This window comes from Hylobates moloch, unplaced genomic scaffold (genome assembly GCF_009828535.3).
Source record: "Hylobates moloch isolate HMO894 unplaced genomic scaffold, HMol_V3 SCAFFOLD_1, whole genome shotgun sequence".
Lineage (NCBI taxonomy): Eukaryota > Metazoa > Chordata > Mammalia > Primates > Hylobatidae > Hylobates > Hylobates moloch.
The window spans coordinates 99,464,127-99,479,442 of NW_026652276.1; the positions used below are offsets into that span (position 1 = coordinate 99,464,127).

The 15,316-nt window shown below is 44.5% G+C and overlaps 1 protein-coding gene across 3 annotated transcripts in view; it reads left to right on the forward strand.

The window, feature by feature from the left end:
* ZKSCAN1 (zinc finger with KRAB and SCAN domains 1) overlaps window positions 1-15,062 on the forward strand; it is a 29,245-nt gene extending 14,183 nt beyond the window's left edge. Inside the window, exons 4-7 of one of the 3 annotated variants that reach the window (XR_009214621.1) lie at window positions 2,347-2,438; window positions 2,734-2,860; window positions 5,462-8,460; window positions 10,408-15,061. Coding sequence is in view for 2 of the 3 variants with exons in the window: in XM_032756014.2 (XP_032611905.1) it covers window positions 2,347-2,438; window positions 2,734-2,860; window positions 5,462-6,354 (1,112 nt within the window). In the remaining variant the exon portion in view is untranslated. Of the gene's footprint in view, window positions 1-2,346; window positions 2,439-2,733; window positions 2,861-5,461 lie in introns of all 3 variants that reach the window. The other 2 variants (XM_032756014.2, XM_058443208.1) reach the window with 2 other exon arrangements.
* Window positions 15,063-15,316: the final 254 nt, after the last annotated feature.

Here is a 15,316-nt window from a genome sequence, read left to right on the forward strand (position 1 = left end):
TTGTAAGGTTTCTCCACACTCTTTTTTTTTTTTTTTTTGAGCCTGGGGGTCGGGGTTTTGTTCCGTCGCCCAGGCTGGAGTGCAGTGGCGCGATCTCGGCTCACTGCAACCTCTGCCTCCCGGGTTCACGCCATTCTCCTGCCTCAGCCTCTCTGGGTAGCTGGGACTACAGGCACCCGCCACCACGCCCGGCTAATTTTTTGTATTTTTGGTAGAGACGGGGTTTCACCGTGGTCTCGATCTCCTGACCTCGTGATCCGCCCGCCTCGGCCTCCCAAAGTGCTGGGATTACAAGCGTGAGCCACCGCGCCCGGCCTGGTTTCTCCACACTCTAAAAGCAGAAGTCACAGGGGGCGACCTTAGGAAACTGGAGAGGATATTCATGGTCTTAAGCACTAGATTATAGAGTTTAGGTTGCCAGAGTAACAGTTTCAAGGACCCTGGCACACACACTTGCTCTTTAGTAAATAGTTCTTAAATAAATTGAGACATGTACATTTATTCTCGATTTCCTCTTTGTCTTATTTGTTTTCCAGAGTGTTTCCTTACCCTCAGAAGTTTAAAAAATTAAGTACTTGGGGCCGGGTGCAGTGACTCACGCCTATAATCCCAGCACTTTGGGAGGCTGAGGTGGGCAGATCATAAGGTCAAGAGATTGAGACCATCTTGGCCAACATGGTGAAACCCCGTCTCTACTGAAAATACAAAAATTAGCTGAGCGTGGTGGCAGGCACCTATAGTCCCAGCTATTTGGGAGGCTGAGTCAGGGGAATCACTTGAACCCAGGAGGCGGAGGTTGCAGTGAGCTGAGATCGCACCACTGCACACCAGCCTGGGTGATAGAGCGAGATTCCGTCTCCAAAAAAAAAAAAAAAGTACTTGGTTGGGTGCAATGGCTCACACCTGTAATCCCAGCATTTGGGGAGGCCAAGGTGGGAGGATCACTTGAGCCCAGGAGGTCAAGGCTGCAGTGAGACATGTTTGAGCACTGCATTCCAACCTGGGTGACAGAGAGCCTATCTTATTGTTGTATAAAGGTTTGAAATAGGTACAAGGTTTGGTCATTCAGTTTCAAATTCATTTCTCAAATATCCTTGTATCTCACTAACATCATCTGTCTACCAGTAACATTTCCAAATCTAATAGTACTTGGCAAGAGGTGGGGAGGGGGTTAAATTGTACAATTTAAAATTTTCCTAATTATGCATCACAGTTATTGTGATCATATGTTAATGTTATGCATGTCTTTTATTATGTGTCAGCCCAGACTTTTGTCTCAACATTTGAACCATGCATACATCTTATCAAAAAAAAAAAAAAAACAACAACAACAGTATTTATTGTGGCCAAGTGAGGGAGAAAAGTAGAGGGACAAAAAGTGGCAAAAACTTAGCCAGAGGTGGCTGGACGCAGTGGCTAACACTTGTAATCCCAGAACTTTGGGAGGCTGAGGCGGGCAGATCACCTGAGATCAGGAGTTCGAGACCAGCCTGACCAACATGGAGAAACCCCGCCTCTACTAAAAATACAAAATTAGCCGGGCGTGGTGGCGCATGCCTGTAATCCCAGCTACTCTGGAGGCTGAGGTGGGAGAATCCACTTGAACCCGGGAGCCGAAGGTTGCGATGAGCCAAGATCGCACCATTGCACTCCAGCCTGGGCAGCAAGAGCAAAACTCTGTCTCAAACAAAAAACGTACCCAGAGCTAAGGAGACCTCCTTACTTCCCTGCCTTTCTGGATATTGCTACTAAAGTGTTGTTTTTTTTGTTTTTCTAGATTTCGTTGAGACAGGGTCTCACTTGGTCATGCAGGCTGGAGTGCGTGATCATAGCTCACTGCAGCCTCGACCCCTTGGGCTCAAGCGATCCTCCCGCCTCAGCTGCTTCTAAAGATTTTAAAGCTGTGTTGTGTTTTCCACAAGCATAGGCATAAATGAGATTCTCATATCCTGGTATCATTCCTTGGACTGGAGGAAATTAGGAGCCAGACTTGAGTCATGGGCTGAAGGTACCCACTTTCATAGCTGAGAATAGGAACCTGGGTTCCCATCCTGGCTCTGCCACTGGGAATGTGACATTAGGGAAGTCATTTGCAGTCTCAGGACTTTAAAATAAAAAAGTTGGACCAGGTGATTAGGACCCTTTTATGACTCCTACTCAAGAGTAGAGGTCTTGGGAAAACTGAGGCCCTGTGTTCTCTCGTTTGTGTTGTCTGGAATTCTGTATTTGGGACCTTAACACTGAGCAGTAAACATGCTGGTGCAGGAAGGAACGTGCCCCGAGCCCTTCTTTGAGCAAGGCTCAGAGCAGAGCTGATTTACTCACAGCCCCTTTCTCCTCCCCCAGCTCTTCCTGCTGCCCACATTCCTGCACCCCCTCATGAGGGTAGTCCCAGAGACCAGGAGATGGCATCTGCGCTATTCACAGCGGATTCCCAGGTGAGCTGTGGCCCCTCTGCTCTCCTGAGTCCCCAGCGTCTGCCTCTGTTCCTGAGCGCTCTTCGTGGTCCCCACAGGCCACTCTGGATGCCCCTGCTGTCAAAGAAGCCCCAACCCTGTTCCCTCCTTTAGCGTCTTTCTACCACAAACTCCCCTCAACCCCCAGGTTCTGGCCACCCTTTTCTTCCCAGCATCCTGTAGCTTTGCAGCCACGTCTGTTCCTGACTCCGGGTTTGAGCAATGGGATTGTCCCTGAGTTTGGGGGGAAATGACTGTTTGTCTCGTGTTATTTCAGGCAATGGTGAAGATCGAGGACATGGCTGTGTCCCTCATTCTGGAGGAATGGGGATGTCAGAATCTGGCTCGGAGGAATCTCAGTAGGGACAACAGGCAGGAGAATTATGGGAGCGCATTTCCCCAGGGTAAGATGGATGCAGGCTTACTGTCTGATAAGATGGTTTTGTCTCTGTGTGTTAGCTGTGGGATCTCTGATGTGTTCAACTGAGTGTTGATGAGGAGTTAGAGACTATCCCCTTTTTTAGACCTGATGGAGAGTGAGAACGTTTGTGTTCGTTTAACTCCAAAAGCATGGTACTGTGACCCTAATTCCAAGCGGGTTTTTTAATCGCTAGGTAGGTTTTGCTCTTTAAAATCAGAAATAATTGCGTCCCAAGTCACCTCTTCAGCCACTCAGTTGACTGGGAGGCAGTTCTGCTCTGTTCCCATGGATTACAATTTAGGTGCCTCTGTCAGGGGACTATCTCCTTCCTAGCAGAGATGACCAGGCGAACTGATCATCCGTCTAATCCCAACCCATTGTCCCGGTACCACATTCCCGAAACTACCAAGCATCCTTCTGTTGGCTTTCTGTCTTCTTCCATCCTGTGTGATTAGTGTGATTCCAATACACTGCTTTGTGTAATTCCACGAACTTGCACCTGGACTGTCCTTGTGATGAGGATTCCCAGCTTCCAAACTTAATGGTGATTTTCTATGAAGAGCTCTGGGTCCTGGATGTTTAGTAAGAACCAGGAAGTTCAAGAGGCATCAGCCAGATAAGACAAGGTGACACTGTTGGCAGACATTTCCATTTGTCTCTGCTGGATCTTAACCCCTCAGGACAGTGCTGCAAAGAAGCCCTCACGTGAGTACAGTAATAGGGAGATCTGCAGCAAGCTTCTACCTGGAGAGGGCAAAGGGAGTGTGAATAAAGCGTGAACATGAAGGATGTTACTAATGAAACATCAAGTTCTGTTTTTGATCAGGCATAAATGGGGCTTATAATTTCTCTTGGTACTTGCTCTTTGTACTAGATGAATTTTTTTTTTTTTTTTTGAGACAGGGTCTTGCTGTTTCCCAGGCTGGCGTACAGTGCTGTGATCACAGCTCACTGCAGCCTCGACCTCTCAGGCTCAAGCAATCCTCCCACCTCAGCCTCCCAAGTAGCTGGGACTACAGGCATGCATCACCATGCCCAGCTAATTTTTGCATTTTTTGTAGAGGAGAGGTTTCGCCGTGTTGCCTAGGCTGGTCTCAAACCCTTGGGCTAAAACGATCCACCTGTCTCCGCTTCCTGGAGTTCTGGGATTTAACAGGAGTGAGCCACTGCACCTGGTCTCCAGCAGTTTTCTGTTTCTTTTTCGTTCTCAGTTATTCTGTCTCAGTCAGTGAAGGGTTTAATTATTCTTACTAATGTCATAACCACTTTTTTCACCTACTCCTCTGTTACTTGAGCACTGTCAGCTCTGTGCTCCTCTCCCTGGTGGAGAGAAACAATTTCCTGTGTCTGCAGGTTCCTGTAGGCTGCCAGGTTCAAAACAAGTTCCTTGGCCAGGCACAATGGCTCACACCTGTAATCCCAACACTCGAGGAGGCTGTGGCAGGAGGATCGCTTGAAGCCAGGAGTTCAGGACCAGCATGGGCAATATAGCAAGACCACTGTCTCTACAAAAATTTTTAAAAATTAGCCAGGCGGGGTGGTGCAGGCCTCTGTAGTCCCAGCTACTTGGGAGGCTGAGGCAGGAGGATCACTTGAGCCCAGGAGATCGAGGCTGCAGTGAGCTGTACTCCAGCCTGGGTGACAGAACAAGACTCTGTCTCAAAAACAAAAACAAAACAAAGTTTCTTGTTTGCCTATTAATCATCAGCTTGTTGATAGAAAACTCACAGAATTGGAGAAATATTTACTATTCCTTTCTTTCTGCTAATACCACTAATCATTTTCTATGAAAGATCTGTTCTTTTTTTGAACTTATGAGTACTTGTTAGAAATGGAACATGATATTTTAAATGTATACATAAACCTTCCAATTAATTATCAGGTGATCCAGTAATAGACCTGTGACCTCTGAAGGCTCCTGCTTCTCATCCCTACCCTCCTGCTGTGATTTGTTCTCTTCCCTCTGCTCATTCCCCTTGTGTCTGTTTCTTCCCGTCCTCTCCCCATGCTCCCTCTGTTGTCATTTCCCCTTACTCTCTACTCTTTGCCTGCGCTCTCATTTTCCAAATTTTTGTTGTTCCAAAGCTAGGACAACAGATCTTCCTGTTGTCCCAGTTTTTCCCCTTGTTTTTCTCCTATTTTATCTCCAATTAATATTGTGAAGTCAGGCTGGGTGCAGTGGCTCACGCCTGTAATCCCATCACTTTGGGAGGCCAGGGCAGGTGGATCACCTGAGGTCAGGAGTTTGAGAGCAGCCTGGCCAACATGGTGAAACTCCGTGTCTACTAAAAAAATACAAAAGTTACCGAGGCGTGGTAGCATGCACCTGTAGTCTCAGCTACTTGGGAGGCTGAGGCACGAGAATTGCTTGAACCTGGGAAGCAGAGGTTGCAGTGAACCAAGATCACGTCACTGCACTCCAGCCTGGGCAACAGAGCGAGACTCTGTCTCAAAGGAAATAAAAATAAAAATATCGCAAAGTCATTTTGCAGCCGTATAGAAGCTTCCCGGGAAACTGTCGCTTGATCCACCTGTATATTCAAAAGAAAAAGGTGCGATTTGAATTTTCTATTTATTGTGTCAGGTGGTGAAAACAGGAATGAGAACGAGGAGTCAACCTCAAAGGCTGAAACCACGGAAGATTCAGCATCATGCGGGGAGACAGCAGGAAGATTCCAGAAAGAGTTTGGAGAGAAACGTGACCAGGAGGGCAAAACAGGAGAAAGACAGCAGAAAAACCCTGAGGAGAAAACCGGGAAAGAGAAGAGAGATTCAGGGCCAGCTACAGGAAAGGACAAAAAAACCACCACAGGAGAGAGAGGTCCAAGGGAGAAGGGGAAAGGATTGGGAAGAAGCTTCAGTCTGAGCTCCAACTTCACCACCCCTGAAGAAGTTCCCACGGGAACAAAGTCTCACAGATGTGATGAATGTGGTAAATGCTTCACGAGAAGTTCAAGCCTTATCCGCCATAAAATAATCCACACTGGAGAAAAGCCCTATGAATGTAGTGAGTGTGGGAAAGCCTTCAGTCTTAACTCCAACCTTGTCCTGCATCAGAGGATCCACACAGGAGAGAAACCTCATGAATGTAACGAGTGTGGCAAGGCCTTCAGCCACAGTTCCAATCTCATCCTCCATCAGCGCATCCACTCTGGAGAGAAACCTTATGAATGTAACGAGTGCGGGAAGGCCTTCAGCCAGAGCTCAGACCTCACCAAGCATCAGAGAATTCACACGGGGGAGAAACCCTATGAATGTAGTGAATGTGGAAAAGCTTTCAACCGAAACTCATACCTGATTTTGCATCGGAGAATTCACACTCGAGAAAAGCCCTACAAGTGCACTAAGTGTGGCAAGGCCTTCACCCGCAGCTCCACCCTCACTCTGCATCACAGAATCCATGCCAGAGAGAGAGCCTCTGAGTATAGCCCAGCCTCCCTTGATGGATTTGGCGCGTTCCTGAAAAGTTGTGTGTAAAGGAAGAATTTGCCATCAAGCCATTTCCACCTTTTGTTTCTAAAATTATTTCAGAGATGTGTGCCCCTGGAGGGAAAAAGAAATACAGCCTCAACGGATTAAAAAACAAAAATCACATTTAAGGATCCTTCTAGTCATATCAGCAGTGTTCTGCCTTTATGTAGTAGTTGGGCATTTAATCCTTCCACACAGCCCCTGCAGGGAAAAGCTTATTTTATGGATAATCCACGTGAGATTTCCACAGAAGATAAAAGCACATGCATAGTGAAATGTCAAGCTTTTCAGTGAGGATACCTTTAAGGCACTCTTGGACTCTCTGCAACCACAACATAATAGTTAAAAGATCAAGATTGGCTCCACGAACGTATTACAGAGGTTCGAATGCTACTTGCTGCAAACAAGCCCTACTTTGGCCAACATCCTGCTTATTTCTCAAAAAAGAGGGACAGTGAAAACAAAAACGACATTGGGACATGCTGCTCAAGCTAGTTATATATACAATAAGTTATATATATGATCACTGGTAGCCTACCAAAGCTGTAGAAATCTAGGACTGTGCTAATCAGTATCAAACCAAAGATTTCTATCTCTTCCCAAAAGAGGGTATGTGCACCAGTCTACAGTTCCAAAGGACTGCAACAAATGTAGATGGTTCTATCCTCATCTCTGAGATCAGTTCTACTGAAATGGCAACAACAACTCAAAATACATCTCTCCCTTCTTGAAATCCCTAAAGCACTATCGCACTCCTAAATGCATTTCTCCACAAGTTAGCACTTGATTGTATACTGTCTTTTTAATCCTTCATTGTTTCATGTATGAAGTTTTTAATCGCCCCCCCACCCCCAAAAAAGATTCGGTTGTCAAGGGATATATTTCTATCCCTGCCAGCACAGTGCTGGACATAGTAAATACTGAACACCTAAGAGGCACTCATTCAGGCTGACTTCTACAGGACTTCTACATGTGTGATAAAGGCCTGTGAATCATGAGTCCCTGAAATATGGTAGCCTGGCCCAGCTTCTAAAGAGGACCTTCGTAGCCACAAGGCATGCTCAACCTCTAGGGTCTGATGCTATTTTTGTTCCAAATATAAATGAAAGGCACTAGTCAGCCACCTGCATAGACTTTCTAAACAGTGAGTAAATACCATGGAATGTCAGAAATGACTTTATCATCGTCATCTTGAAGAAAAATATGAACACTGATGAAGGTCTTTTTTTTTTTGACATCTTTCTGTGGCGAAGCTCTTAGAATTCTTTTCAGTTAGCTGCTGAACAGTATGGTGATTTGGGGATTTTCTGAATCATTTGTAACTTAGATACTGGAGTTCAGAAGATGTGATTTTTGTTGCTTTTCAGTAAAAGGAATGTGGTAGGGAGTGTTTTTTCCCACGCTGTTCCAGTAACTTTGCAAAAGCATTAGTTGTTCACTGGCAATTACTAAATGTATTTTGTTGCTCTGAGAAACTCAGCAGTGTACTGAGATGTGGCTGGCTGTGTCATCGTCATACTGCACAGTGAGTTTTCTGTTTCTTATCACTAAAGACTGAGGTGAGGTTATGAAACTTTCACTGGTCCCATCGTCTGTGTGTGGGGTGCAACTGGCTACCTAGAAGCTGATGGCAGGAGACTGTTTCACACACAGGAGATTGTGAGCTGTGTAAGTAGTCATTGCCACTCAAGTAGGACAAGGGTCCTACCCAAGGCTAGGACAGCCCTGCGGAAAGAGAAACATAGAACAAACCTCAAGACTATTAGTGTGACCTCCCCATAACAAGAGAACCCCATATATAGTTTGAGACTTTCCCTGGAGAAACGTATACTAAAACTATTACTCATCAATCATTCACTGATCAGCAGCTAAAGTCCATGAGACCAAATGGTTTTATATGGAACCAACAAAATGGGAGCTAAAACTCTGCACAGTGGTCATTCTTTGGCCTCTCCTTGGCTTTATGACTTAAACCAACCACAACTTCCCTATAGCTTCTAAGCAGTTTCGTCAGCATTACTTGGGAAAACGTGTTGCAAGTCAGCCAGTCACTAGGATATTTCTACCCATGCAATGGAAGAAAAACCCATGACTCCAGAAGAGTATATCTAAGTAACTAGAGTGGAGGCAGAAAATGTTTTAAGGATTTTCTTCAAAGAATAAGCCACAGCAATGGTTTTGTAGAAAACTCCTGTGCTTTTGAGCAAGGATTTTTGCCCTCTAGAAAGCAACTGAGACCAGGCGCGGTGGCTCACGCCTGTAATCCCAGCACTTTGGGAGGCCAAGGTGAGCGGATCACCTGAGGTCAGGAGTTTTGAAACCAGCCTGGCCAACGTGGTAAAATCCCGTCTCTACTAAAAATATAAAAATTAGTCAGGCATGATGGTGGGCGCCTGTAATCCCAGCTACTTGGGAGGCTGAGGCAGGAGAATCACTTGAACCCAGGAGGCAGAGGTTGCAGTGAGCCAAGATTGCGCCACTGCACTCCAGCCTGAGTGACGAGCAAAACTACATCTCAAAAAAAAAAAGAAAAAAAGAAACTGAAAGTAAGAAAGTGAGGTGTGGAACTCCAGGCAACGACCCAAGCACTTATTTTTTAAGAGGGAAAGGACTTTGGTCATGTTTACATTGGCCTTTGTTTTTTTTCTTTCAGCCACAACTACATGCTGATATAATTCAGCCATCACTTTTGAGTTTTGTTTTTAAATGAAGGTTAAATGTGACCTGTGCCCTCACATTTAATTCCGTTTCATGGGGACATCTTCTTGACTTTCTTGGATAGCTGCCACTAGGGTTGCTTCGGATCTTCAGCCACATGCTCTCCTTGAAGCAGCTATTTGAAGATGTGTTTTCTGAAGAAAACAGGCTACAACTGTTTATTAAAACCACTTGCAGTGCATTTGTTTATCAGATGCTCAGTGCAAAGTGTAATTGGGTCATGGTCAAAAACGCTTGCAACATCTAATTGGCATTCAAGATAGTCATTAAAAAGTTCTTGGCCCACTGAAGTCTGTTAACAGTTGAAACATTCTACAGTCAACCATTAGCATGCTAGTTGTCCTAATGGAAATTTTTGAAGAGTTTTTCAATATATACCCTACGCGTGCCAGGAAGAGAAGTAAAATCTTCAGGTTGTGGGGTATTTGTTTCTACTCCAGCCCGGCAGGCAAGGCTAAAACCTGAGATTATCGATCTATGAGACATCTTGATATGTAAAGCACTTAATATTAAAGGCATAAAAGTGAAACTGCTAAATATGTGTAGAGAGATTGACGTGTGATACGTGGGACAGTTCACATAGACATCAGAGAATTTATTCCAGAAAGGAGCCTCCTGAATGTGATGAATACGGCAAAGCCTTTAATCACATCTCAGCCCTTAGCACCAGAAAGCTTATACTGTAAATAAACTTGATGAATATTATATGTGAGGAAAACTTTCATGTATAGCACTCATTGCTTCAGACAGAAAATGAATTCTGTTGGTATGTTCCAATCATGTGATGAATTTGAGAAATTGCAAGAGGGAGCTCAATCTTGGCCGGGCACGGTGGCTCACGCCTTGTAATCCCAGCACTTTGGGAGGCCGAGGCGGGCGGATCACAAGGTCAATAGTTCAAGACCAGCCTGGCCAACATGGTGAAACCCTGTCTCTATTAAAAATAAAAAAAAAAATTAGCTGGGCGCAGTGGTACGCGCCTATAGTCCCAGCTACTTGGGAGGCTGAGGCAGGAGAATCGCTTGAACCTGGGAGGCGGAGGTTGCAGTGAGCCAAGATCATGCCACTGTGCTCCAGCCTGGATGACAGAGCGAGACTCCGTAAAAAAAAAAAAAAAGGGGGGGGGAGTTCAATCTTAACTTCAGAGGATCTACAGATGAAAAAAAAAGTGGGGAAATGCTTTTAAAAAGTAGCAAAATGTGCCACTTCTTACAAAAATTGTTAATGTTAGGTACTTCTTTATATTTTATATGACCATAATGTCCGTGTGTGTTTTGTACCCTCAGTCCCTTGTTATTGTTCCTTGTATTACCTGTAAGCAGATTCTGTATTTTATTTTAGCCTATTTGACAGAACACATCACTCAAAAAAGGTGAAGTTTCGGAGCAAACAGTGAAGAAATCAGTGTGGTTGTAGACAAAAAGTCGGTTCACAGAACGGAGCAGCGGGGAGATGAAGGGAAAAGCTTCATAGTTTGGTGCTTATCACATCAAGATATTGGTAAATTTCTGAGGAAAGACAGGCTAATAGGGCACTGAAATGGAACAACTCCTTTAAACATGTGCAGCCTTGGCCGGGCGTGGTGGCTCACGCCTGTAATCCCAGCACTTTGGGAGGCCGAGGTGGGCGGATCACGAGGTCAGGAGATCGAGACCACTGTGAAGCCCCGTCTCTACTAAAAATCCAAAAATTAGCCAGGCGAGGTGGCGGGTGCCTGTAGTCCCAGCTACTCGGAGAGGCTGAGGCAGGAGAATGACGTGAACCCGGGAGGCGGAGCTTGCAGTGAGCCGAGATTGCGCCACTGCACTCCAGCCTGGGCGACAGAGCGAGACTCCGTCTCAAAAAAAAAAAAAAAACGTGCAGCCTTTTGAATTTTTCCTCAAAACCAAGAAGTTGACCTCTGAGCTGTCAGGTGACCACTGTGTGCAAAGGGCATGGATTCTCCAGTAGAGGGTCTTCTCCATGAAGCGAGAGTAGGAAGTGTACTGGAAAGGCCAAGTGGGACTGCTTCAGCTGACCAGGTTCTCTTAAACCGTAAGTCATGTTTTCCCACTAACTCTTAAATCCTTATGCTTAGAAAATTGGGCATAAGGCTGGGCACGGTGGCTCAGCACTTTGGGAGACCAAGGCGGGTGGATCACAAGGTCAGGAGATAGAGACCATCCTGGCTAACATGGTGAAATCCCATCTCTACTAAAAATACAAAAAATTAGCTGGGCATGGTGGCGGGTGCCTGTAGTCCCAGCTACTCGGGAGGCTGAGGCAGGAGAATTGCTTGAACATGGGAGGCGGAGGTTGCAGTGAGCCAAGATGGCGCCACTGCACTCCAGCCTGGGCAACAGAGTGAGACTCCATGTCAAAAAAAAAAAGTTGGGGATAGGACTGGCCAGGCACGGTGGCTCACTCCTGTAATCTCAGCACTTTGGGAGGCGGAGGCAGGCGGATCACTTGAGGTCAGGAGTTTGAGACCAGCCTGGCCAACGTGGTGAAAGGTCTCTACTAAAAACACAAAAATTAGCTGGGCGTGGTGGTGGGTGCCTGTAGTCCCAGCTACTCAGGAGGCTGAAACAGGAGAATCACCTGAATCTGGGAGGCAGAGGTTGCAGTGACCCGAGATTGCACCACTGCACTCCAGCCTGGGTGACAGAGTGAGACTCTCTGTCTCAAAAGAAAAAAAAAAAGAAAGAAAATTGGGGATAGGAGAACAGCAAAGTGAGCATTTCCCGGAATTGTGTGCAGATGCATCCAGTCGTGGCATTGCAGGAAGTCTGTCTGATGAAGCTTGAGAAGCATTTTGCAATATTCCCTTTGGCTATGTTCCTGTGTTCCTTGCTCCCACTTTTCTTTCCCTGGTTTGTGATTATTAGGAGAGAGGTTTTGCGAAGACTCGTTGCTGTGAAAGAATCTTTTTTTAATTTTTATCCTAGAGTCAGTCACTTTTATTCCAGGTAGTCATGCTGATCTACTTATCCAAAGCCAGCCAACCAGGTTCATCCTACCATCCTCATGGAAGACTTTGTGTATGAGTTGGAGTAACAGTCCTGAAATACACTCAAACAGTCACAGCAGTACTTCCCGGGGTGGGGGCCATATTTCTCTGTGTCCTACTCTGAGCAACTTCTCAGAGATATGAGGGGGCTGGGGGTTTCCCATCTGGGAAATCGGGTTAAAGTCTGCAGATTGTTAAATGAAATATAGAATCAGAGAAAAAGAAAAGTCAGTGATATAAATAGATCATTTCGTAGAAATTAGGGTAGATTTTTATTTCAACTACTGGAGAATTTAATAAAAGGCATTATTGTTTGAAATGTTTTTCTAACATAGATTTAGGGTTTTTTTTTAGAATGGACACACTACTGTACATTTAAAAGCAATTATTTTGCTATTCAGATTTTTTATTATCTGAAAATGAAATCATCTGTTTTACTTTTCAAAGCTTTGTGAAACAAACTTGAAGTTATAGGGAGGTAAGCCATCTCCAACTCTGCAGGTCAAACAAAAGTTTGGGAAATACTTTTGACATCCCAGAATCCAGAATGTCTTAACATGAGAACTGAATTTCATGATGTGTGGTTCCATTTAATAGCGGACACCACCCCAATCTCATGTTTTCCTGTTACCCTAAAACAGTGGAAGGAAACTGGGTGTTTGGTAGACTTCTAAATCATGGTCTCTGACGATCTGAATCTGAGATTCTCACCTCCATTTACTAAAGAATCATGACTTAATTCAAATTGCACACTAATCAGTAAAGTGAATACGTTTTTAAAATGGAATTTTCTCCCTTCAGTGAGCACTCATTAAGGAGTGAGGCTGAGTATTTTAAGATAGAGTGAGATCTGTGAGTGATTGAAAGTTGATATTTAGAAACTTGGATTTCATTCCAGTGTCAGGTTTGGGTTTTAAGTTCCTTTGGTCCGGGGAAGGGTCCAAGCAGCCACAGTTGCCCTAAATCACCATCATCAAGTCTTCCAGCAAGGTTAAGTGCGGTATGGAAGGAGAAGGGGGAAGAGGACCGTAACAGCCCCGCACTCCAGGCTGAGAAAGAGTAATTAGGAGGCCTGAGGAGGGGCCGAGGAAAGGCTGTTGGGGTGTGCTGGGGTTGGTACCCGAGCGCCTTCCCCTCACCTCAACCAGAGAAGAGCATCCGGCTGCTTTTTAAAGCTTTTAGCCTGCCCTAGCGAGGACAAAGCATGTTAGATTAGAGATGCTTCTGCTGATCGCAGGGGTTCTTATTTGAAAACGTCTATGAGGGGGGTGGGGTGGGAGGAGACAGGTTGTGGTTATGCAGGAAAATCTTGTCCTAAAAATATATGAGTTTGGGGGTAAGGGGTGGGATAGCCAAGCAAAATCAGTAATTATTTTAAAATGAACATACATATTTTTATTAACTTTTAGTTAAATACAGATTTTACAACGAGGTCAGCATAAGCCTAAATCTATATAGAGAGCTAACTCAGGCATTGTCTTGTTTATTTGTAGACTGGATTAAAAACAACCTGTCCTGTTTTGTCAGTTCCCAGCTTCTTCGTTTAGAATAAGTTAGACCAAAAGAAGAAATGTGCTTGTCTCTGTATACCCGCAGAATGAAGTTACTGTTGTTAAAACTGGATTTTTTCATTTTACTAGGTTCCGAAGAGTCCAGATGCTTGGTAGATGTTCAATACGTGATTTTTTTTAATTGAATGTGTTCATTTAAAATCCTCGTTAACATTTCTAGAAAGACTTCTTTCAATAAATAATGTAATCTTAGAGGAAAAGTGGTTTCTTAAAAGCTAGGGAACTCCTCCACTAAAAGTAACCATTGGAAACCTCGAATGAGGGCTAAAGTTTTCATCATAAGAGAAAAGGCAGCATAATGAAATGTGTACACATACATAGTCAGTGGTCCATTTTAGGAAGCCAGTGGCGTCTGATGAAGAAATGTTAAGAGTAGCGAGGTTGGGGAAGGAAATTGTGGGGATTTGTAATATTCTCTTTATGTTGTTTCTCTTCTGAGTCATGGTAAAACAATAAATTATCATCTCTAGGTGGCAGTGCTTGTGCTGGTTTGTTTTTTGTTTTTTGTTTTTGTCATCCTTGGTTGCATAAATACACATTGGGGGCGAAGAATAAAAGTATTTCAAAGGTAAAAGACTGGAGCTGCGACCCACAAACAAAATTCTCACGCAAAACTATCTGTTTACTTTGTAAACCAAAATTAAATTTCAAAGTCTTCCCAGTCACCTGAATGGACCTCTCCTCTCAGCCAAGGGCATTCAAAGTTAACCTGAAAAACTAGTTCAGGCCATGATGGGAAGGGGGAGCCAGACATGCCTCATTATACCCTCCCCATATGGAACTACTGATAACAACAGACTCTTTAAGACTGATAGACATGGCCAGCCGTGGTGGCTTATGCCTGTAATCCCTGCACTTTGGGAGGCCAAGGCAGGCAGATCACCTGAGGTCAAGAGTTTGAGACCAGCCTGGCCAACATGGTGGAACCCCCTCTCTACTAAAAATACAAAAATTAGCCAGGCGTGGTGGCGGGCGCCTGGAGTCCCAGCTACTCGGGAGGCTGAGGCAGGAGAATCACTTGAACCCAGGATGGGGAGGTTGCAGTGCACTCCACTCCAGCTTGGGCAACACAGTGAGACTTTTTCTCAAAAAAAAAAAAAAAGGTGAACTGGGAGGATGTGAGGTTGTGTCCTGGAGGCATCCAAACACATCTGTGAACTGTTTTTACTCACACTTCTGACACAATGTGTGATTTTTTTCATACACCTACCAATTCTCTGGACACTAACTGGTGCCCTACAATTCAATTCAATTCTGACACTACCTGTAACTGGTGCAGACTCCACAGATTGTGGGCTCAGTCCCTCAAGACTGCTCCCATTTCAGACGCCAGTCTTACTTGCCGGGTTTTCACCTGTGCTTTGGACCGGCTATAAATCAAGGGCTTCCACAATCCTCTCCTCAGTCTCAGGTTTGATAATTTGCTAGGATGGTCATAGGTCTCATATGTATTTTTATTATATATACACGTGTATGTATATATGTATAGATACACATGTATATGTGCATATATGTATATGTATATACACATATGTATGTAGATATACATACATGTATATCTACATACATGTACATGTGTATACATATATACGTACATGTATGTGTATATACATGCATATACATGTATGTATATATACATGTATGTATGTGTATACATACATGTATATGTATGTATATGTGTATATATACA